The sequence below is a fragment of the Ambystoma mexicanum genome, chromosome 12 (genome assembly GCF_040938575.1).
Source record: "Ambystoma mexicanum isolate Mex_15411 chromosome 12, UKY_AmexF1_1, whole genome shotgun sequence".
NCBI lineage: Eukaryota > Metazoa > Chordata > Amphibia > Caudata > Ambystomatidae > Ambystoma > Ambystoma mexicanum.
The window spans coordinates 431,931,695-431,954,908 of record NC_090936.1 but is presented as its reverse complement, the minus strand read 5'-3'; the positions used below and the strand labels follow the sequence as shown (position 1 = coordinate 431,954,908).

The following is a 23,214-nucleotide window of genomic DNA, read 5'->3' as shown; positions in this document are numbered from 1 at the left end:
TTAGGCAGCTCTCTCACCCGCCCAGCTCTCTACACGCCCATAGGAATCAATAGGCTTCCACACACCAAATGCAAAATCGAGTGTTTTCACCCACACAGGGCCAAGGAAAGGTTGAGAGCTATAAGGAGGGGCGTATACTTCAATGGAATCAAGGTGAAAACTGATTACGCATCATGCTATCAGTGGCAGATTTAAGGCAAAGGGCCCAACGGGCAAAAATTACTGAGGGTCCCAGGTGGCCGTATCATGGAGGCGAAGTTGCAAACTTTAGGGATGAAAGTTGTGTTTTGGAGTCTGACTGTAGCTAGACGCTGCTGGTCCTCCTCGTCAGGTTTTGCTGTCAATGGTGGCATTGAATGATCAAGCCTGAATCTAATGTAGGAAATGACAGGGTTCAAGGAAATGGGGAGGGACATTACAGGAGGTGATATCACTGTAGGATAATTCCTACAGCAGGCAGAATCATTTTGTGCATGTCCCTGGTGTTCCTATCCCACACACTCACTCATACCAAGTTGGCAGCTAAACAAGCCCAGATGAAACCCAAGGTTGGGGCACAGGGCTGGGTGGCCAACCCTCCTGCATTTTGCTAAACTGTCCCAATGTCATGGGCCGTGGCACGCACACAGCCATCTCGGGACAGGAATAAGGCCTGCCATTTCTCCTCTGAAGCAGGATCAGCTGTCCAAAGTCTTCGCAGCTCACACTTTTTGTGTGATAGTTAAAAGTGCAGGGAAGCACAGAGTCTTTCCCGCTGCTTTCCCAGCATGCCCAGGTTCAGCTTTGTGTCAACCTCATTTCAATAAACTGATTGGAGGTTGATGACCCAGCCACCGGGGCGCCCATGTAAGGACTGTTCTCCCTTAGAAGGTGCAATTGGTGAAAAGAAATGGGAGGATAATGCTACATGCTGTGTAAAATAATGGCTCAAACAGATTACCTTATATTGCATTCTCTTTCACTGTGAATACCTTTTTCAAAAACCAAATGATATTGATTTTAGGTCCACATTCCTTTGCAGGCTGATACTGTCATCATGCATTCAGGGTGGCAAAAATGAAGGTATACATGTCTTTTTGCTTGACCTATTTCTATAACAATATATATACATTGTCAGTTTGGTTTCTTATGTGATTTGTGTAATTTTCAAGGCATTGAAAAAAAACTATTTTGTTTTTGGAAACCCAACCTTAAAACGTATGTGTGACCTATCACTGGGAAGATATGTGGTCAAGTGCTTAAATCACAGCCTGGGTACAAATGCTGATGTCACCACTTTAAAAAAATATGTGATACTAGGCAAATAATTTAATCTCACTGTGCCTGATCAGCTCCCATTGGGTGTCGCTAGAAGTGATTTAGGTTGCAATTTCTGCCATGAAACCGCCCCAACCCTCCCTCCACATGGTTTACTAAACTATTGAGTTGTTGCATATTAATAATAGTGAATATGTATATATTCCACAGGACATTATTCTCTTGGCTTACATGTGAAAACCTTTTTTAATGGATTCATGGTGCTGGACAGGTCTGGAAGAAAATTTAGAACATATCAGTGACTTGTATGCCTAATAGCCCTACAGTGTTGTGGTTTTGTTGTTCTGTGTATGTGTTTAGGAGCCTCATGGAAGGGGGAGGGCCCAAGCAGCTGTTCCATTTTTGGCTACTACACACAGTGCTTAATTTGTTAAAAAAATAAGTGACGGGACCCAAACCTTATTTAACATGCCCTTGACACGTCAGGATGGGCAGCTCCCCGGCCACTGTTGCCACCACCCACGGCTGCTCCCCATGCTGGCAACATATATGGGGTTAAAGCTACAACTCCCACCGGCTTATTGTGGTTGATGGATATACCCAGTCACTATGGCAGATGTGTGATTAACAAATACCAATCAACATACACCTAAAATAACCTACTCGTTGTGCCTTGACATGAGACAAATGTTTAAGTGTGTCTTTAAAAGCAATCATCTATTACATTTCTGATTCTATAGGTGTTTACTATGTGACTGGCATTTACAATAAAGTTGCCAAACCTCCACATCACAATGGGAGACAATAGGTACCGGGGCTCAGAAATAAGTGCCAAGGCTTAGCCCTGGCAAACACCCCCACAAATTAAGCACTGACTAGACAGTGACATATTTCTCACTTTCGTAGCATTAAATGTGCACTTTCTGCCTCATCACAAGTTGGGTGTTAGCACTTAAATGAGGTGGTAAATGGGTTACTGCCGCATTTAAGGGTCCACCCAATCTCGAGTCTAGCAGAATTTACCCCCAGGCCCAAGCTGGGGGTAAATGCACCAGAAAAATGCCAATTTCCGAGCGCAATTAGCGTGGCGCTATTAGCAGGCGCTAATTGCTCCGAAAATGCCCCATTGGGTCCAATGGACCCGATGGGGAATGGGGAACACCCATTACCGCCCCACCCTTGATCCAGTGCTAATAGCGCTGGACAGGAGGTATCCCAGCAGTAATACCGCCGGGATACCGCCCAACTCATGATGAGGCCCAAAGTCGTGTGTGTATGTTAAAGGCTGCCCTTTGCTTGCTGCTGTCACGGTAACTGAAGACTTTAAATGTGCACTTTGTCTTGTGTGCATGTTACAGGCTGCCCTTTGCTAGCTGCTGTCACGGTAACTGAAGACTTTAAATGTGCACTTTGCCTTGTGGGCATGTTTACAGGCTGCCCTTTGCTTGCTGCTGTCACCTTAACTGAAGACTTTAAGTGTGTGCTTTGCAGCTACAGACTCTTTGGCTTTTACTCTGGTTCCATCTGTGCTGGCACCTTGCTGACAGAGCCATTACTACCGTTTCAGTGCAGTTTAGTGTTTCAGCTCCCCTCTAGCTGCCTGCACTGTGAGATTCAATAGCATTCCTTGAATCCATTCTTATTTAAGCAACCCAAGGGTGCCACAGACTGTCTCTGCCCCCTAACTGTAGGCAAGGGGGGGCAATTATATTGTAATGGGCCCCTAGGAGCCCTGACAAATGTTTAGCTGGGCCTAGTGAGCAAGCGCTAAAACTGCTCTTTGTTATTTCACTGTGATTGGCTGCCAGCAAGGAGAGATGAGGGCGTGTGTATTTTGTGGCTGGTGAGAAGAGATTGGGGAGGTGTCGGATTGGGACAAGGCAGGGCCCGCTTGCCCTTTGTCAGTCACCCGAGTGCTAAATCCACCTCTGATGCTATAGAAGTAAAGTTTTTTGGGGAATATGCATAGCGCACAACGGTCTACAATTGTTAAAAACATTATTTTAATTTTAATTGTTTAATTGTACAGCCTTATCCACAGGTGAAGTGCTTCAAAGCGCTTAAACGCGGGATGGGAACAAGGGAATACAGTAGTCAATCTTAGGCCTTGAGGTTTCCGAATGATCTAACAAAAAAGTAACTAGCGTACTAGGCCTCACGGCATTTCTCCTTGCGCAAGTGCATGAAGTGTTTCAGGCGCAACCAGATTAGGGAGGGGAGACAAAGGGGGGACAAGACCAAATGTATTAAAGGCCTAGTAAAATCAGGTCATGGGAGTGTACAGACAGAAGTGCAAGGGAGGGGGAGGGGGAACATGTGCGCCCAGGCCAGCAGGGCCCTGGGTTTAGTGCAGAGAGGTTACCCCTCTCATGGCACGTATGCAGTAGTGCTGAGCATAGTGCAGAAGCCCGGAGGCAAGTGCAAAGACTGGCGGCGGAGCCTGGGACTTGTGAGGCTCTTGGGGTGAGCCAGGCGACCAGTCAGCAAAAGCAGAGTAGAGTTATGGGAGGGATGGAGGAGTGAGGCAGAGAGAAAGAGAGAGGAGGTTAGCAGGGGAGAGGGAGAGAGAAAGAGGAAGAGAAGAGAAAGATCTTGAGGGGTTTGCAGAGGGTCTTGAACTTGATCCTAGCAGCCACACGGAGCCCGTGGAGGGATTTCAGCGGCAGAGAGATGCGGTCCCTGGGCTTGAGGCCAAGGATAAGTCTTGTGGTTCTGTTCTGGATGAGTTGTAGTGGACGGAGAGTAGAAGTCAGAATACTGAGAAAGAAGCTGTTGCAGTAGTCCAGTTTAGAGAGAACCAGGGCTCTCGAGGTAGTGAGCCTCTGGGGGAAAGAGAGAAAAGGTAGAAAACCTCTGAGAAGGTGCAGCTGGTAGTGGGCCTTTTTGAAGATGTCATAGATGTGAGAAGAGAAGGAGAGAGTGGAGTCAAAAATGACCCCCAGATGTTTTGTCTCACTAGCAGGTTGGGGCTCAGGGTCATGGGAGGTCGGCCAGTAAGTCATTGGGAAAGAGGGGGCAGGGGTCCCGATGATGATGATCTCTGTCTTAAAGGCATTGAGGCAGAGATCGTTAGCAGCACACCAGGACTGAACTGAGGACAGACAGTCAGGAATGAGCGAGGAGGAGCAATAGGCCGAGGGGAGCCTGAAGGAGAGCTGTGTCTCATCCGCATAACACTGAAAGTTAGAGGTGAAGGTAGAGATCCTGTGGGCCAGAGGGGCCATGTAGACATTGAAGAACTAAGGGGATACTTATATCCCTGGGAGATGCCACAAGTAGAGCAAGTGATAGATTGCGTCCATTATAATGGATTGTGTGCACTTTTTACATACGCTGAAGTATGTTCCATGGCAACATAAGGGGCATGATATGGCGTGGTGGCAAACCTTTCTATAGCGCAAGCATTCGCCTTTCAAAGGCATCTTGGTGCTGCGCCTTATCACCAATGAAGGTGCAGATAAGCAGCATGCAGCTGACTAGCCTGGGAAAAGATGGCGTCTAAAAACCAGGTGGTTTGAAGACAGACTCGGACAGAGTTCCGCTGGAAGGGAGTTCGAGAGGGCAGCCGCCAGGACAGAGAATGATCTTCTCCACTTGACTCTAGGGACATTTATCAGGTAAACAATGCTGACCTAATGGACCTGGAGAGGGGACAAGAAGCAAAACACTTTGTAAAAACCCGAGCCTTGTACCTTGCAGGATGTACCAGAGAAAGGTTCTTGAAGTGCACCCTTTCACCAGAAGCCAGTGGAGAGTGCAAAGAGCACCGGAGCTAGGCTCCCTCCGACCAAGACACCAGATCAATCTGGCTGCTGGATTCTGAACCAATGGAAGTCTGCAGGGATCATTATGACCCTGGCAGTAGCCGTGCCGGTAAATACCGGCCCGGCTGCCACCGGAGTCATGAATTTACTGGCACCCGGCAATGGGGACTTACCGGGGTGGAAAGGCACCTGCTTGCGGAAGTCGTAGTTTGCCAGCCCGGTAACAATGGTACCGGTAGCTTACCAGCACCGTTGTTACCGGACTAGCAAACTTGTAATGCGGCCCATGTATTTGAGTTTTAGCATTGCCATAAGTCAAGACGACCAGACACAAATGCATTGGCGAGTTGACTTCGCTGGTGAAGGAAGAAATAATCTAAGAGATAAAATGAGGAGAGTGAAGAATCCACCAGAACAACCGCGCTTTGCACCTGTGTCTCCAAAGCAGGGCACTTGGCATGACTACGCACAGGTATCCATTTCGCTAATTGACTGGTGGGGCACTTGGCATGACTACGCCCAGGTATCCATTTCTCTAATTGACTGGTGGTGCCCTAGACAGATGACCAAAATACCAAACTGTCCTTTTTGCATAGCACAGGCCCTGGTTGTGTAGCGCCGTAACACACTGGGTATAAAAAATGACTAAATCGATAGAAGCATCAAGCAAATACAGACTTGCCAAAATTAATTGATTCATTAAAAGTAACAGCAGACAAACAGCAACAGGCCCACCTAGTCGGATCATTTCCTTGCCTACTAGACTCAACAGATCTGTAACTGCCGCGCGCTGACTAAATCGGTCAGTAGGTTCACCTCAGAATGTTAATATGCATAAAGAAATCTGTACAAGCCGAGGAAAAACACACTGGCCCTTGTGAAATATGGCCGTTCTTTGTCTGTATATTTTAATTACAGTGCCCTCTTGCCATCTCAGAGACAATTAAGAATTCGGGTGCCACCCTCAGCCGGCGCCGGGACAGCAAGTCACTTCAAGCCGATGAATGACCGGTCTGTTCCCGCAGCTGTACTCCATTCCAGTTAAAACACCAGAGCTGCTCTAAAACTAAGCTGCCCTTTGGAGCTGCTGAAAAAGACTGAAGGGGACCAGGCGGAGAAGATCGAAGCAGCGGGCAGTGCCGGGAACGACTATGGTATCAGGACGCGACACCGTCGGCCTTCAAGTGAGTCCAACCCGGGCAGCGGTGGGGTCCTAAGGACGCCAACTTCTCCCTTTCATTTCTCTAGTCTTGTAGCCTTGTGTTAAATTCCACAGTCATCCTGCAAAGCAACAGTTGAGATTCCAAGCCACATATATGTCATTTGCCGCTGTCCTGCAAAAAGTAATTAGATGCTCTTTGCGAAAGAGGGGTGGATGAAAGCAGCAGACTCAACAGGACAGTTGCCGCTCGCTTTGAAGACCTAACTACTCTTCTTGAGTCACGCGGGGCTGCTCCACAAAATAGTAAAATCCAGTCAGGTTTTCAGGATATCCACAATGAATATGTATGAAGCAAATTTGCATATTATGAATGCCACTGGAGAGGATTTGCATAGTTCTCGGGTATTCTCGGCGAGTCCAGCCATGTCTGCAAGGAGCCAATGATCAAGCTTTCATTTGTTTTTGGGGTATGATAGCTCCCCTGCCTTGTTTAGGTGCCGCTGGGGGTTTGGTTTCTGCTGCACATTGCAGTGGAATGTCCTTTCATTGCCCCCACTCATGGATACTGCACTTCACACAAGTACTACTGTGCTCTAGTGTCTTAACAGCGGGTTCTGAGTTAGATTTGAGCTAAATGTGCACCGTACAAACACGTATTATTCATGGATGTCATGTTTTTGTCAGGCTGCGCTAATTGCTGCTCGGACTCTTCTGTGGCTAAAATGTTGACTTTGCAACCAGGAGGTCTCAGTTCTGATATCACCTCGGGTGTGCTTACATGATAAATATATATATATGTCATGTAAGTATAAAAAATGTCAAGTGTAAATTTCACCCAGTGGCGGAGATAGGCAACGGCCAGAGGGAGAGGTTGCCCCCTCTGCCCCTCCTGGCCCACCTGTGTCCTAGTGTGCCCTTCCTGTGTCCCGGGGGGCTGCACACGGGCCTGCAGGGTAAGCGTTTTTTTTTAAATAGAAATTCAAGAAGCAACTGCATACTTCTCATGATTCCCCTTCATTGCATATGCTCAGTGAATGCAGCCTTTTTCTCCGCGGAGTAGCTCGTTTTCCACTACCGCCCAGGGCAGCCTCGCAACCTGGACCTTCTTTCCTGGACCGGGCGCAGGGAAGACCATAGCAGGGCGCGCAAGTGCGCTGCGGCCCGACAAGTCATGAGTGCGCAGCACTCTCAGAATGTGGTCCCTGTCTTTCCCACTGTGGTGGAAGAGATTGTGCTGGGTAGGAGGAGCAAGGAGGGCGAGCTCATTGCTGAACCCGCAACTGCCCAATCGCGTGAGAGGCTCATGCTTTCTGGAGAAAGACCACCTTGCAGGCACAAATATAGCTTTCTGTTGAAAAAAAGGCATTAAAAAAAATAAAAATCCAAGCTTGTCCATTGCATAGCTCAAGTGGATCTGGTAAATCCTGAAAATAAGCAGTGTTTGGTACATACATCACTGCAGTGGGTGCAGGTACACGCTGAGCTATCTTAAAAGCTTAGGATAGGTAGTGGTTACAGTGTTATCATAGGTCCAATTTATCTGAGCAGGAAGCACTGGTGAGCTTGTCCTGTTTTTCTGTTTCCATCCTCAGAGTCCATGCTTGGTGAAGGGGTGAAATCCACGCTGCTGAATGTTTTCTTGTTTTTTAAAATTATTTTTTGCTTGTTAGGCGCTTATACAGCAAGTAAAATACTGTTTCAAAGCGTCCACAGGGCGAGGGGAGGGAACAAGGGAGTGAAATACATCACAAAACACAATCATTAATAAGAGCAGTGGAGGGAAAAGGGAGGAAGGTAGGAACCTACTATGCCCTGTGAGTATTCAGAAAGTGCAAGTGCAGCAAGGAAAAGGGCAGAGGGCGTAAGTGCTGGGGAGTCTGGGCTCATGGGGGTAAAGGGAGGAAGGTAGGAACCTACTATGCCCCGTGAGTATTCAGAAAGTGCAAGTGCAGCAAGGAAAAGGGCAGAGGGCGTAAGTGCTGGGGAGTCTGGGCTCATGGGGGAAAAGGGAGGAAGGTAGGAACCTACTATGCCCCGTGAGTATTCAGAAAGTGCAAGTGCAGCAAGGAAAAGGGCAGAGGGCGTAAGTGCTGGGGAGTCTGGGCTCATGGGGGAAAAGGGAGGAAGGTAGGAACCTACTATGCCCCGTGAGTATTTAGAAAGTGCAAGTGCAGCAAGGAAAAGGGCAGAGGGCGTAAGTGCTGGGGAGTCTGGGCTCATGGGGGAAAAGGGAGGAAGGTAGGAACCTACTATGCCCCGTGAGTATTCAGAAAGTGCAAGTGCAGCAAGGAAGAGGGCAGAGGGCGTAAGTGCTGGGGAGTCTGGGCTCATGGGGGAAAAGGGAGGAAGGTAGGAACCTACTATGCCCTGTGAGTATTCAGAAAGTGCAAGTGCAGCAAGGAAGAGGGCAGAGGGCGTAAGTGCTGGGGAGTCTGGGCTCATGGGTGAGCGCAGATGAATTGCTTGGCGTGTTGAGTGCTACATGGCCAGGGGTCACGTTAGGAGTAAGTGTGAACCTCCAAGGCGGAGGGTGTGCCAAGGCAAGTGCTGAGGGTAGACCGGAGCTGCGCAGACTGGGTTTGGTAGCTCGGGGACCCCGAATTGGGCGGTGAGGTGAGGGGTGTTCCAGCTAGTTGTCAGTGCAGTGTCCCATGATTTCAAAGTAAGCGGCCCAAAAAGCTTCAGAAATGTTTGCTCAGGCGGCGTGATGTCCCATAAAGCATCTGATCCGCAGATGCCTCCAGCCGGCTTTTCGGGATTAGTCTCAGCTCATGCATAGAAACTGCTGAATCCTATCAGGCCATTCCCGCCATCACTTTCTAGTCCTCCTTTCTAGACACAGTTCTGGATCCTCAAAAGAGTAAGGACTGTGACCAGCAAGGCTTGGACCCTGAGTAATAAAGAGTGTCGTGAGTAATGAAAGCATTCGTCCTTCCGCGGTCAAACTGCTATTAAATTGAGTATTTGGAACGGCCAATCATTACAATATTGGTAAATGACAGCAGAAAAATAAATTGACAGAAGAAAATATATGCAACAAAACACTAACTCACACAAGGACACAAACTCATATATGTGAAGACACAAATACACCGAAAACACATATGCACGAATACTTATTTATCGAAATGCACGGATAGGCACAGGAAAACACATCTATGAACAGAAACAGACAAAAATATACAGAAACCTGCAAGTGTGCAAATAAGCATATGTATGCACAAAAGAACACATAGATTCCCATTAACACAGAAACACATAGTAACCATATGCTCACTAAGAAACACACAGATATGGATTTAAAGGTCTGACAATGCTCTGGCAGAAATATGTAGCAAATGCAAAAATTGACCCATGGCACAAGTTCAGCTCCCACATCTATATTTTCTTAATGACTGTAAGAGGATGCTTGTACAGTTGCCATATGCTTTCTGTTTGTGTTTTCTTTTAGCATGATTTCATTCATGCCCACACACACGTGGCCTGCCACCTTCATTACAGAGAATCCTCACCCCCCAGGCACCTTGGCCCACAGCCCCTCTGTCAGTTACCTCCCCGGCCTTGCCTTACCCCTCCGACCTCACATCATCCTCCAACCCCCTCACCCCACTTACCTGCTGGGCCTTCTAGCTCTCTTTCCCATCGGGCTACCATAGAAATTGAAATTGAAAGGGCAATGCATGTGCATTTTCTATTTGCTATGGCGGCAGCCATATTGTTTTGTTACGGGAGATTGGCTCACGCAATATGGCGGGGCCCATTGTTACAGGCACGTCCTGCTCCTCACGATACCAGTGCTCATCCAGCTCCTCCCCGTCAGCTCAGGCACAGTAGGCATTCAGCACTTGGACACAAATAATACACAGGAGACTAGAAGTAGAGAGAAATTAGATGTAATGCAAACACACACCAGTGCATGGGAGGGTGCTCACTGCTCTGCCCCTCCCAAGCCTAGTTCATCCGTATATACAAATGGAGTAGCTAAATCCATTCTCCACCCATGAAATGGCACGTATAATGCATGTATGATAACAAAAGGTCCAATTCGGCTGAAGCCTGAAGTTGCAAAAGGCTTTCAGGGCCATTGCAGGCAGCCTCTGGCCTTGGGATTTGAGCCAGCAGCGTCATTACTGAGTACATTCTCAGCCAGAGCCTGAACTGGCACCGGCAGCCTGAGGCATCACGCATTCCACAGCTTAGCTCTGTGACCTCGCCTGGCATGGATGTGTCAGCTGGTCAGCCACTCTCTTAGGCAATCTGTAGGCTAGTCCCATTGCATCCGATGTATCTCAAAGAAACCAAAAGAAAGTGCAGAATCATAGATGATAACACTATGAGCAATTTTGAGTTTTATTTTGGGGTTTCTATTCTTACATTTTAAATGTGGCTTCTTATTTTTGGAGCATCCACTTGGATCCTCAATCTGGAGTTACTGCCTCAGCAAGGTCCTTTTCAGATGGCTGTCTGGAACCAAGTTTCCAGAATGGCTTACTCCTCGCTTCCTCAAAGGGCTCCTCTCTCCAGCCTGCCTGGGAACCAGTCACCCAGATGGCTTCATCTCTGTTCCCCAGCCACCTCCTTCCAAATGTATCCAGTAGTATTCTTCCATATTAATCTCTGCATATTAATAATCTCAATTCTGTGTGCAAAGTTTGTTATAATCGTCAGGTCTTCCCTTTGTCTTCTGAAATGATAGGAGGAGATCTACCATCCAAGTCCCATAACTGCATAGGTGGGAGGGACTTTCACTTCTCATGTTGCTGAGGGACATTTTATTTAATTGCACTAACTTTTGATTAAAATCTCTCATTTAATAAATTACAGACCACCATAATCTATAATCTGTAAATCAGAATGCAGAATTCAAAATGCTTAATGTTGCTGTGCATTGTGTATTTCCAAAGATAATCATTTTTTTACATGTATCTCTAATTCTTCTATCACTCCCCTGGCAAATCTACTTGCAATTTGTTTTAAGTTGGTAGGACCTTCCATATGGAGATATGAATTTTCAAATGATTATTTTTTTTTATTTGAAATGCCCACAAATAACTTTTTCGTCAGTTTGACAAGAATTATAATTCAAATAAATGCTGATTTCGGCCTACAAATGTCACTGTTGATACATGCGTAATTGGCTATTTTCAATTTTACTTCAATAGAAAGCTTAACATGACTTTGATTCAAAGTAAACATGGCCTTATCACTAGGGCCTGGAAAAACCATTTTGAGCAAGCCTTTCTCTGCCTGTGATTCTTACTTTAAGTAAATAAAGCATTACCTCGTGATCTGGGGACCTATGACAAAAAAAGCCTACGGTTTGGGTCTGCTGGAGGTGAATCATTGGTCGAATCCAGTTACATGTACAATGGAGCAGAGAAATTCATACACAGCTTTTCATCTTACAAAAGTGTGAACCAATTCAATACTTTTTACATGTCTCAGTTCAAGATAAATAAGAATACCGTATTATTCAAAGTGAAGAGAACTGCATGGCAAAATACAATGGAACTTTGAATTATGTTTGATTATGATCCACAAGTACATCTTATGCAAACAATATTAGAACTATGGCACTGTGGTAACATCCTAGGATGGTTCATTTATAATTGCATTTTCACATGAGCTCATCATTGGAAGAAAGGTACACATTTTAAATTTGCAGATGTGTTTTCTCTACACATGGCATCCCAATTATAGGAATATGCTGGGAAATTGAGCTCTTTTAAAGCTTCAGGGCTGTGAAAAGGAGTGTTTAGGGCCCAGGCTGAGTTCTTTTGCTTATAATCACACTCCAGATGCCTGGATCGTAGTATTTTTCTACATATCGCAAAAGTTCTTACTTCCATATGCATTTCTTTGCATGGCCTTACATGCTGATCAGGCAACAGTTAAATACACAACTTAAAGCATGAAATCAAAGCTTTTTGCATGTAAACATTTAGCTTTAAATCAGTACACTTCTTGGTATGTCCTTAGCATTGACAATAAACCTATTGCAAAGGGTCTTAGGAATGGTTTCATTCTGTGAAAGTGTCTTTTACTTTGTTGAAATATGTCCCTCGGGTGCACAGACAACAATTTGTCTTTTGCAGGTGCATCCCAAATCTGGTACAGAGTAAGGGGCAACAATCTCCTACACATAACAACATTTTATGAATAGCATTTTATGAATAGCACCTCTTTCAGTCTATAAAAAAAATTCTGTTCTCAGTTTACTCCAGTGAATGGTATTTTGCTTCAAAGTTCCCCACAACTGATACCCGAGTCATTGTGTTAAAGGCCATTTCTCTCTCCGGGCCCAAAGAGAGGGGAGCTTTCATAATGTGTGCCTGGTTTATAGAAAGTACTTAAAGTGAAAAGTCACAAGTTTGGTGGAATTTAGAACATAGACCCCTTTTTCATATCACTCAGTGGGAAAAATTCATAACTCTTTCATGCCTGTGCACACTGCATGAGACCACAGCTCTTTTGTCTTCTTCCTTATTTTGTTTCTGTAATTGAGGGGTACCAGATGCTTGGGATAATATGAAGGAAGGGGGAGAGATGCAACAGAGAGAAAATCCAGAGTGAGAGAAGGGCCACAGCAGAAGGAAACAGTGTGTGCAGAGGACAAAGTGGTTCAGAGGGAGCACAGAGTGAGTGGTGCAGTCCAAAGGTCCAGAAGGAACATGCCTGCAGGTGAGTGGAGTTGAGAAGAAACAAGGAGGACTAACCAATTCAAGATAGAAAGATACAAAGGAGAAGGGGGAAAAGGGAGCATGGGTACAGCGGGTAGTGAGGCTATGATATATGATATGGCATTTGTAACGTGCCTATACACAAGTGTTTCAAGGTGCGACAAGGCAAGGAAGGGGCAGCAGAGGGAGAACAGAGATAACGATCTTACTAGGCCAAGTGACATTGAGATCGCGCAAGTGCAGGGGAGAGGGGAGGGGAAGAGTGCCAGGAGAAAGGGGAGGGGGCAATCCTGTACATGGGATCAAAACAATAACAAGAAGTGCGGCCAGCAGGTGGAAGGTGTAAGGGTAAGTGTAGATAGCAGGTGTCCAAAAGTGCAGGTAGGGAGAATGTAGGGTTACATATACAGACCCAAGTGCAAGGGTTGCTGGGAGGCAGTGCGGGTGTGCAACTGGGCGGGCAGGGACCTGGGCCTGAAATCAGAGGGTAGCTAGGTGACCAGTGCAGCATCAGACAGGAAATCAGCAGGGGAGAGGAAGAGAGAAGGCAGAAGCAAAGAGGAAGGTCTTGAGGTGCTTCCGGAACCAGAGATGGTTCTCCTTAAGTTTTAGAGAGGCAGGGAGGCTGTTCCAGAGGGAGGCCCCAGTCAAAGAACGAGATCTACCACCAATTTGTTGCTTGGAGAAGCGACTGACCCGAAGGGAGTTAGAGGTAGAGGAGCAAAGCGCTCGAGTTGGTTCAGCCAGAAACTATGGAAAGGGAGGTGAGGGAGATATGGGAGAAAGTACAGAGAACAGTGGGCTGCCTAGTGCGGGGTAGAATGTCGGGTGTGTGTGGCTGGTGCCAATATGAGAAAGAGACTGGAGATAATGTATTACTGAGGCGAGGCAGAGAGGTACAGGAGGGACACAAGGTTTCAGAAAGAGAAGTATAAAGAGACAAATGTCCAGGAGACATGGTGATAGAGGGGGCATTTAGAGAGATAGAAGGCTCTACGAGGGCCAAGTAAATGTTCCGGAAGAGTGAAAGATAGGCTCTGAATAAACACAATCACTGACACAGTAAGATTCTCTGTCAAGTAGGATTGGAGAAGGGGCTGAAGTGCGAAGAATGGAAAGGTTCGGGGAGGCTGAAGTGTGAAGAAGAGAAATGTGCATGGGAGGGACAAGAGGAGTAAAGCGACAGAGGTGCATGAGGAAAAAAGGATGCAGATAAGACTGGTTTGTACAAAGATCAAGTGATATCGTAGATTGAGGTACATACAGGGAAAAGGGGTTAGGGAAAGAGGTGCACAGGAATAGAGCTATGTGGGGAAGACATGCAGTAGCGTAGAGGTATTGAATGCCCCCCGCCCCCCCCGCCACTGAGTTATCTTTGGGCCCTTCTGGCACATACCCTGCCTCCGCCACTGTTCATACCGTTTAACACGTTCAATTACATGTCTCCTTCAGAAGAAACTACAAGGCGGTTTCTGTAATCCAGTCGCAATTGCGCCTCACTCATCACATTTGTCTATAACAGCACCTCTCATGTTCTAAATCAGGCGTCTGCAAGTTTTGTCTTTCTAGATGTTTATGACTACAACTCCCATCAGCCTTAGCCAGCGTAGTCAATGGAGAGAGATCATAGGAGTTGTGGTCCAAAACATAGTGAAGGCAGCAGGTTTCAGACTCTTGTTTAAGATGTTTCTGCTGCGATACGTTTTCTCTAGAAAGTGCTCGTCTGCACCTTTATGCCAAATGTATGCTATATTTCATGCCAAAAACTAAATATGACCATAATTCTTCTTGTTGAGCCTAGAAGGGATAAAGGATTTTGCTGGTTAGATACTTTGGACATGCCGAAGAGATGCCTTTGAACAGCCCCCATAGTGGGTACCAAAGTGTTGTATTTTTTCTGCACCATTTCAACCAGTCTTATTTCTTGAGTTCTTTCATGGAACATGTGTCGACAGAGGTTGAGAGTTTAGCTAATAGATAAAAGCTCACACTGCCCTGTGGATGACGTCGTGCGAGCATGCAATCAGTGTGAGTAAATATGCCAGTGTAACACGTATCATGTATCACCAGTATGTGGATTGGAGCAACCACCACCTTACATTATGCATTGATGCAGGAGTCTGAAGCAAGTGTGATGCTAATACGTGTGTGCAACTGGTGTCACTCCGGGAGCCATGTAGAGGGTGTGTACCTATTTGCATAGACAATATGTGCGTTTGTGAGCATACTGACGGATGGCATGAGAGTATGCCAAGGCTGCCAAAGTGTGAGCGTTTTAAACATGCGTCAGTGTCAGAATCGTACACTCTGGGATTGTAGATATGTGTAAGGGGTGTACATGATACTAGTTCGAATGTATTTATGTGTGAGTGTAATAAATACTGTTGTGAGGGTATATCAAAGGGCAAAGTGGGTTTGTAAGTGTGACGCAAGCTTGAATGTGTGTGCGTGCACCTAGTGTGAGAGCGTAACACACATCAAGTTTGTTGAATTATTACTCTGATTGAATCATGCTATGCCCAAGTACAATACATGTTGTTTTCAGAGTATAGCACACGTGTCAAAATGTGGGTGTGCACCTGCACAGGTGTGCAGTCGTTACAAAGGAGTATGTCTGCTTAAGCTTTTCATTTGATACCAATCAAGCAATGGCGGGTACATCAAATATGGGTCCTTCATGTTAGAGCTGCTTCCCAAAGTGGCCTTCCCTCAGATGAGAGTAGACCCTGGCATGGATTCTCCAGTGGTGGCTTCTCTTCCGCTGCTAGCTCAAGCTATTACATCTTCAGACACCACACAACTCCATTCCTTTCCTGAAACTAACTAGCTTCTGGATCATATTCAATAAACACTGACCGAAGACGACCTTTGTCACTTCCCGTGAATTATTTTGATGCCTCCTCAGTTGCAGCAGAGGAGCACATCTACTACAATGTCTAATTTGGGTGGCCCACATTTCCCCGCACTCTCTCTGATGGCTTGATTCCTTTCTGTCACAAAGGCTTTCTCAAGCCTGACATTGGCCCAACTCCTGCAGTCCTCTCAAGTTGTGGTGTCCCCCAAGGCTCTATACTCTCACACACCCTCTTCAATAAGCAGTGCATTTTCTAAGACACATATTCAGATACTCCATCTTCGGCTTTCACATCTACACTGATGACACCAAAGCTTATTCATGGATCTTTGGAAATGTTTCTCTTTAAATGTATCAAACATCCACCACGATCAATGTGATACAATCCCAGATGTCGGTTAATCTACTCTCTATAAAAAAAGCACTAAATCCCCAAATTCTTCACCCAACACTCTCCAGAAGCATAAAACCGATTCACTAACTGCTCCATTACTCCGCTATTGGACAGTGGTACCTTCTCAACCAAAAATGCAAACGATTTAGGTTGTATACTTCATATCATCCGTTTTTCTGGGTACTTCACACTGTAGTATTTAAGAAATATCAAACAACACCTCTTTAATTGTGACCTGCGGACCATCACTCCAGCTCTGGTAGTAGCCAAGTGGATTATAGCACACAAGTCAAAGTAGGTGATGTTATACCAAACCTACGTATCATACGTGAGAGTTTAATTAGCATAAGCTAGGGAATATAGCAGTGTATCATTTTCCGATGTGAATATGCTTATGCAAGTGCATAATTTATGTTAGTGTAAGAGCACAGAACACATAAATCATACGTGCCACTGTGTAATATGGAGTGCATTCCATGTGAGAATATAATTAACATGGGAAAAGCTTAAAGAAGAGAAATGTAAATGTTTTCAAGTAATTCTGCGACAGTATCGAAACATATCACACATGCTGTGCAACAAGCCCCCTGTAAACCACAATCCATGAACGACACCCTGTTTGATAACCATTGCTGGTCATTGAGCTGAATTCTCCCGGATATGGGATCCGTAAAAAAAAGTCTCCCCATATCTTCGAATTCTATTTGCACTCTTCATGTGTTTCAGTGTTTTTGACCTGCTTAAACATGGCAGAGATGGGATTCGAACCCACAGGATCCAGACACTTGACCACAAGACCACTTAAACGTCTGGGCAGAATGCCTGTGAAATCGCTTGTTAGGATAGTACTCTGAAGAAAATACTTAAAGGGATGGTCTAGTAAAAATGTTTATTTAAAAAATAGATAGGCAACATAAAAAAGAAATACTAGCATTCTCCGTTTTAAAACTTCCTATGTAAAATTTTGAGCTATTCAAGCTCAAAATTCGCAAAAGCAAGCACATGGGCGCATCCATTTTGTGAAATGGAGGCCCTCCTGTGCTGGCTTTTGCTTTTGCGGCACTAATGAAGGAAAAGCCAGCCAGCTGTAGTAAACAAAGGCTACCGCTGGGTGGCTTTCCCTTCATTAGTGCTGCAGGCGGAGGACGGGGACCGGAGACCAGAGCAGGAAAGCTGCAGCTGAATCTCGGTAAGTGCTATTTATTTATTTTTTTAAATAAGCACTATCTGCAGCTTTTTTTCTAAGTTTTCCGGGCTGGAGGAGCCCGGAAAACTTAGAAATAAAACCGCAGCTTTAAAAACGTTGTATTTATGTTTGCGGTTGCTTTTGAAGCGACCGCAAACATAAATACAACGTTATTGTGTTGGAAAACGCTGCGGTTTTTCTTTCCAAGTTTCTCAGGCTCCTCCGGCTCGGAGGAGCCTGAGAAACTCGGAAAGAAAAACCGCAGCGTTTTCCAACACAACCGCGTTGTTTCTGCCTGAATCTGCTTTCCCATTTGGGGCTCTCGGGCTCCCGAGAGCCCCAAATGGGAAAGCAGATTCAGGCAGAAACAACGCGGCATTGCGGAAAACAACCGCGTTGTTTCTGCCTGAATCTGCTTTCCCATTTGGGGCTCTCGGGCTCCCCACGGGGGTTTCCCTGGCTCCTCCAGCCCGGAAAACTTAGAAAAAAAAACGCAGCTAGTGCTTATTTTTTTAAAAAAAAAATAAATAGCACTTACCGAGATTCAGGTGCAGCTTTCCTGCCCTGGTCTCGGTCCCCGTCCTCCGCCTACAGCACTAATGAAGGGAAAGCCACCCAGCGGTAGCCTTTGTTTACTGCAGCTGGCTGGCTTTTCCTTCATTAGTGCCGCAAAAGCAAAAGCCAGCACAGGAGGGCCTCCATTTCACAAAATGGATGCGCCCATGTGCTTGCTTTTGCGAATTTTGAGCTTGAATAGCTCAAAATTTTACATAGGAAGTTTTAAAACAGAGAATGCTAGTATTTTTTTTTTATGTTGCCTATCTATTTTTAAAATAAAAAATGTTACTAGACCATCCCTTTAACTACCGTCTTTTTAGGTTTAAAAGGTGTGCACCATTTAACAGGGCTGGACAGGCCATAGGGCAGTTCGGCAAAGGGCTGAATGGAAAACAAGTTAGAGTGGGCCAGTCTGAGCAACTTAGAAATATCCAGGTTGTTTATTTTAACAATACCGGGGGAAAGAACTAGATTCCCAGAGAGACGACACCACAGAGAGACGTCACACCCGGACGAACAACTCTCCATCGCCAGACAACCGCCGTAAGGGAAGCAGGCGAATCCACCATCTACACACAAACACGCCTTCCACAAGTGAGTCTGAATCCCAATCCAGCACAGATGCCCTAGGCAAACCCACAGCCTCGGCACACAGCCCCACACTACCACTAATAATCCAAGGAAACGACTTTGACTTCCTCGTTGACTCCGGTGCGACAATCAGTGCGATGCCGGAATGCGAATACCGAAAACTCACCCAATGTCCCAAGCTGAAGAGAGCGCACGTGGCGATCTACGCATACGGGGCGAAATAACCACTAACTTGCCTAGCTGCCTTTACAACATCCTGCCGACACAAGGACAAGAATGACTGCATACTCATCCATGTCCTAGCCACAGAAGTTTCTAGCAGGTGTGTCTTCAGCTTCAGATAAGCTGTTCAGATGAGGCTCATCCAGATACTGTATCATATAAAGGGAGACAAATAAATCTCAACCGCTGCCAAGATAGTGGTGAATTTCCCCAAGCTGGTCGGAAAACTGAAAGGATGGAAGATCCATCTGCACATGGACCAGACAGTCAAACCAATAGCACAGAACGTCCGAGGAATACGATTTAACATTCATCACATGGTGGAAAAAGAACTACTTGCCCTCTTTGAGGCAGACATCATAGAGCCTGCTCCAGGACCAACTCCTTGGGTCTCACTAGTAGTGCTTGTACCAAAAAAGGAACCAGAAAGACAAATAAGACTGTGCTTCCTGGCAATAGGTAACCCAACCTTTGGTATAAGTCTGTTGCAACATAGAGTGTCACAGTGACAAGTATCCAAATAACACTTATACTCAAGGTTTCTTGAAAAATAATTATTTATTAATTTAATAGTTAGTTTTAAAATAAGCCTTCTTTAGAAGCAAAATATGCAACAGTTAAACATACTTCAGTTTCAATAGATCCGAAGATACCCTTTTGCAATGGCACACAGACACTTCCTACACCCTGAGGTGACTTCAATGACTATGACAATGTGGACATTGATATATCACTGGTACATTTAGAGCACTACTGAGTTTGATGTCAAAAAGGAAAAGGTTATGGAAGGAAACAATGGCAACACGTTTCTCAAACAGGTAAGCACGTTTTAACCCCCCAATGCAATGTAGATTAACCATTTCCTAGCTATACAAGTAAAGAATGTATGACTTTTGGAGGGAAAAATCAAAACACAAAGTCAGAGGTTAGAAGAGTCTTCAAGGAGCCAGAACAGCTAATGTCAAATGAGCAAAGTTTAGGGGAGCTGAGGCACCTCTTGAAGGTAAGTAAAACGTCTTGCACAATGTTGTAGAAAAAGAAATCACTGTTGGTCCACAAGCTGGCAGGCATGTGATGGGCAAAGCTGCAAGCAACTCTGCAAAAGGCAGCAAATGCAAGTCTCAACTGATAGCAAGCAAGCTACAAAACAAGAGGTAAGTACCCCTTAGTTCACAGTACCTTAGGTCTGAAGAAATTGGTTCCAGCTGGCTTCTGTTCCTGTAGTAGTATGGCAGATCCTGTTGTTCCTGGGCCTCAGTCATGGGGACACAAGGGAGGACGTCTGGGGACTCCTGCACTACGATTCAAAGGTCGGTGGCAGCAATGGGCAAAGTTCAGAACAGCTGCACCTCACGGTTTCAGCTTCTCACGAATAGCACCACCGTGGATCTTGTGGACTTTCCTTGCTTCTGGTGTCCAGCACTCTGTTGAGGTGGCTCAGGCTTGGTGAGCCCTGCTTTGAGGGAGTCTGGAGGATCTTCCTGGTGCTCGGGTCTGGCTTTAAAACGATGCACTTGATTCTGGTGTTCCTGTCCCCTGGCACTCGGTTCCTGCAGCAGCAATGGAAGTACAGCCAGCAGAAAGAGGGTTTCCAGTCAAGTTTGTCTTGGGGTCCATTGGTACCACCAACCCAAGGGGAGGAGTCGTTCTTTGCAGGGTTTCTCTAGTCAAGGAAGTCAAGGAAAATTCAGAGCTTCAGCACAGCAGCAGGGCTTCACCGGGCAAACCAACGGTCCAAGGGTTGCAGCAAGCTTCTCTTCCAAGTTCTTCTTCAGATTTCTTCATCCAGTGGCCGACTCTGCCTTACCTGCAAAAGACCTTGCCTTTTATGCAGGTCTCTCCCATTCATTTGCAGCCTAGCTGTTACTCACACAGTGAACGCAGCCTGCGGTAAAAACACACAATGGTAGGAAAAAGTAAACCACTGCCACCAGCCATTAATTGTAGAAAGGGTAACATAAAAATGTTACATGAGAGAGTAGACAAAGGGGATACTAAGTAACCCCTCCAGCACTCTATGTAAGATAGTGTGTGCTGGGTCTGCAAAGTTGTCAAAGGTAAGTAAAGTCAATTTCACTTTACTGCTCTTGGAAACAGCACTTCAACCAAGAGAAGGTATTTAAACCTTTGGGAAATCTAAAGGACTGTCCTGTGCCACTGCACTGAAGGTGCTGTGTGTCACAATGTAAAAAGATGATGCCTATGGAGTTTGTCAGACTCCAAATACAAAAGAAACACAGTGTTCAAATCAAAGTAAAATACAAGAGAAAGTGTAAAAAAGATCTCACTCTCTCCAGGATAAAAATGAAAAGTCCTAAAGTCCAGCAAAGTAGCTGGGGGTCTCTAAGGTAGAAGGGAATAAGCACATTTCTGAGAATTCTCCCTCACAACGCCACTGTGATGAAAGTCTGCACAGCCCTCAGCAACGCAAACTTCACGCTTAACAGAGATAAGTGCATATTCAATAAGACCACATTTACATGTTTGGGTCAGAGCTTTTCAGCGAATGGAATCCGGCCAGAGCCAGACAAGATCAGAGCGCTAACGGAAGCTACACACCCGATCAACGTTGTTCAGGTGAGGTCCTTCCTGTGGCTAGCAAGCTACTGTACTCGCTACCTGCCAGACTTTGCCACTACAAGCATACCTCTATGCTCCCTAACAAAGCTAGACCACCTGTTCGATTGGGGACCAACTTACAAGGGGGACTTCGAGAAGATCAAGAGGGACATCGCAGCAGCCATCTGTATATACTACTTCGACCCTAATATGCACACAGAAGTGACAGTGGATCCGAGCCCCGTAGGGCTTGGAGCAATCTTTGCCCAGAATTCAGGAAGTGATCACGCACAGAGGCAAATAGTCTTGTACACCAGAAAGAGTCTCACCAAGGCGGAGCAATGATGCTCACAGGCCGAGAAGGAGGCCCTAGCCATTGTCTGGGCGTGCAAACACTTGCCCTTGTTCCTGTATGGCAAACCCTTTACCATCATCAAGGACCACCAGGCCCTTGTCACCATTTATGGGAAGCCGGCCGCTCAAAAGCCGCAGAGACTAGCAAGATGGAGACTCTACCTGGAAGAATATAAATAATCATTCACAAGCCCTGTAAGGATGAAAACCCTGCAGACTTATTTTCTTGCCACCCACTCGCCCACGCCCAGTCATCAAACAACCGCTCAGATGGGTACATCAACTACATCATCCACCAAGCAGTGCCATAAACCATAGCAATGGCGGAAATTACAAAAGGCACCCCTGAAGACGCCACCCTAGCCCTTGCAACCTCATGCATTCTGAATGATAGGTGGAGCTTGGCTGAATCGTCAGAACGGAACAACCAGTCAATAGACAGACCACTGTTCAGATCCCTTGCAAGATCCAAGGATGAACTGTCCCTGCCACTGTCGTCACTGATACTCAAAGGAAATCAATAGTGCTACCAGCGTTTCTTCACCAGCTGTGGACATAGCACATGAAACCCGCAGAGGTATTGTGTCAATGAAGCGTATGCTCCAGAGGAAAGTATGGTTCCCTGGCATCGACAAATTGATCGAAACAACACTGAAATCCTGCCACTTATGCCTCAGCCTGCAGCCCCCAGCATTCCCTGAACCGTTCAACATGACACCCCTTTTAGAGGGCATATGGGAAGAGGTTGCGATTGACTTTTACGGCCCACTGAGATCGGGAGAATACATACTAGTGGCGCTGGATGAGCACTCCAGGTATCCAAATGCAGGGATAGTGCCTTCCACAGCTGTCACAGTGGTGATTCCGGCCAGATATTCTCCACATACAGAGTCCCCAAGGTGGTCAAATAGGATAAAGGTCCCCCGTTCACCAGCAAAGACTTCCACAACTTCGCCAACTACATGAGATTCCACCACCGGAAGGTCACACCACTCTAGCTACAGGCGAATGGGGCCATCAAATGCTTCATGGCGAATGTCAAGAGGGCCATCAGGATAGCCAACATCACAAACATGCCACTCAAACAATCCCTATACCAGTTTCTGCAAGATTATCGGAACACCCCCCACGACTCCACAGCAGTATGTGCAGTAGAGCTGATGTGTGGTCAGCCCGTGTGGTCAAGAATTCACCATGAAGTCCAGCCTACGGAGGAGAGTCACAAGGAACAAGAGGTGAGAAGAAGACATAACCAGGCCAAGGACAGAATGAAGGAGTATGCTGACCGCCTGAACCAAGGTCGGGATGCTGATCTGAAAGTAGGTGACCACGTCCTAGTGTGACAGAACTCGTCTCATAAACACATGCCGCTATTTGACCCCTAGCTTTTGACCATCACCAGCATGAAGGGATCTATGGTAATGGATGTGAGAGCTGGTTGGACAATAACAAGGAAAAGTTCGTTCTTCAGAAGGACAGACAACGCCCCCCCCCGTGACTGGGTTGACGTGGAGCGAGGACAATGCTCGGATGAAGGAAACGTCCGCATACTCAGGGGATGAGGACGACTCGGATGAAGAGGAGCACATCCCTCTGACAGAACCAGAAGCTGAAGAAGGAACACAAAATCGAG

General features: G+C 46.1%; 1 protein-coding gene across 1 annotated transcript in view; it reads left to right on the top strand.

Moving 5' to 3' along the window:
• The first annotated feature begins 6,057 nt into the window (after window positions 1–6,057).
• The window catches only part of NINJ2 (ninjurin 2), a 588,808-nt gene continuing 571,651 nt past the window's right edge, over window positions 6,058–23,214 (top strand). Inside the window, exon 1 of the mRNA XM_069628600.1 lies at window positions 6,058–6,205. Coding sequence (XP_069484701.1) covers window positions 6,173–6,205 — 33 coding nt within the window. The 5' untranslated portion in view covers window positions 6,058–6,172. The remainder of the gene's footprint in view (window positions 6,206–23,214) is intronic.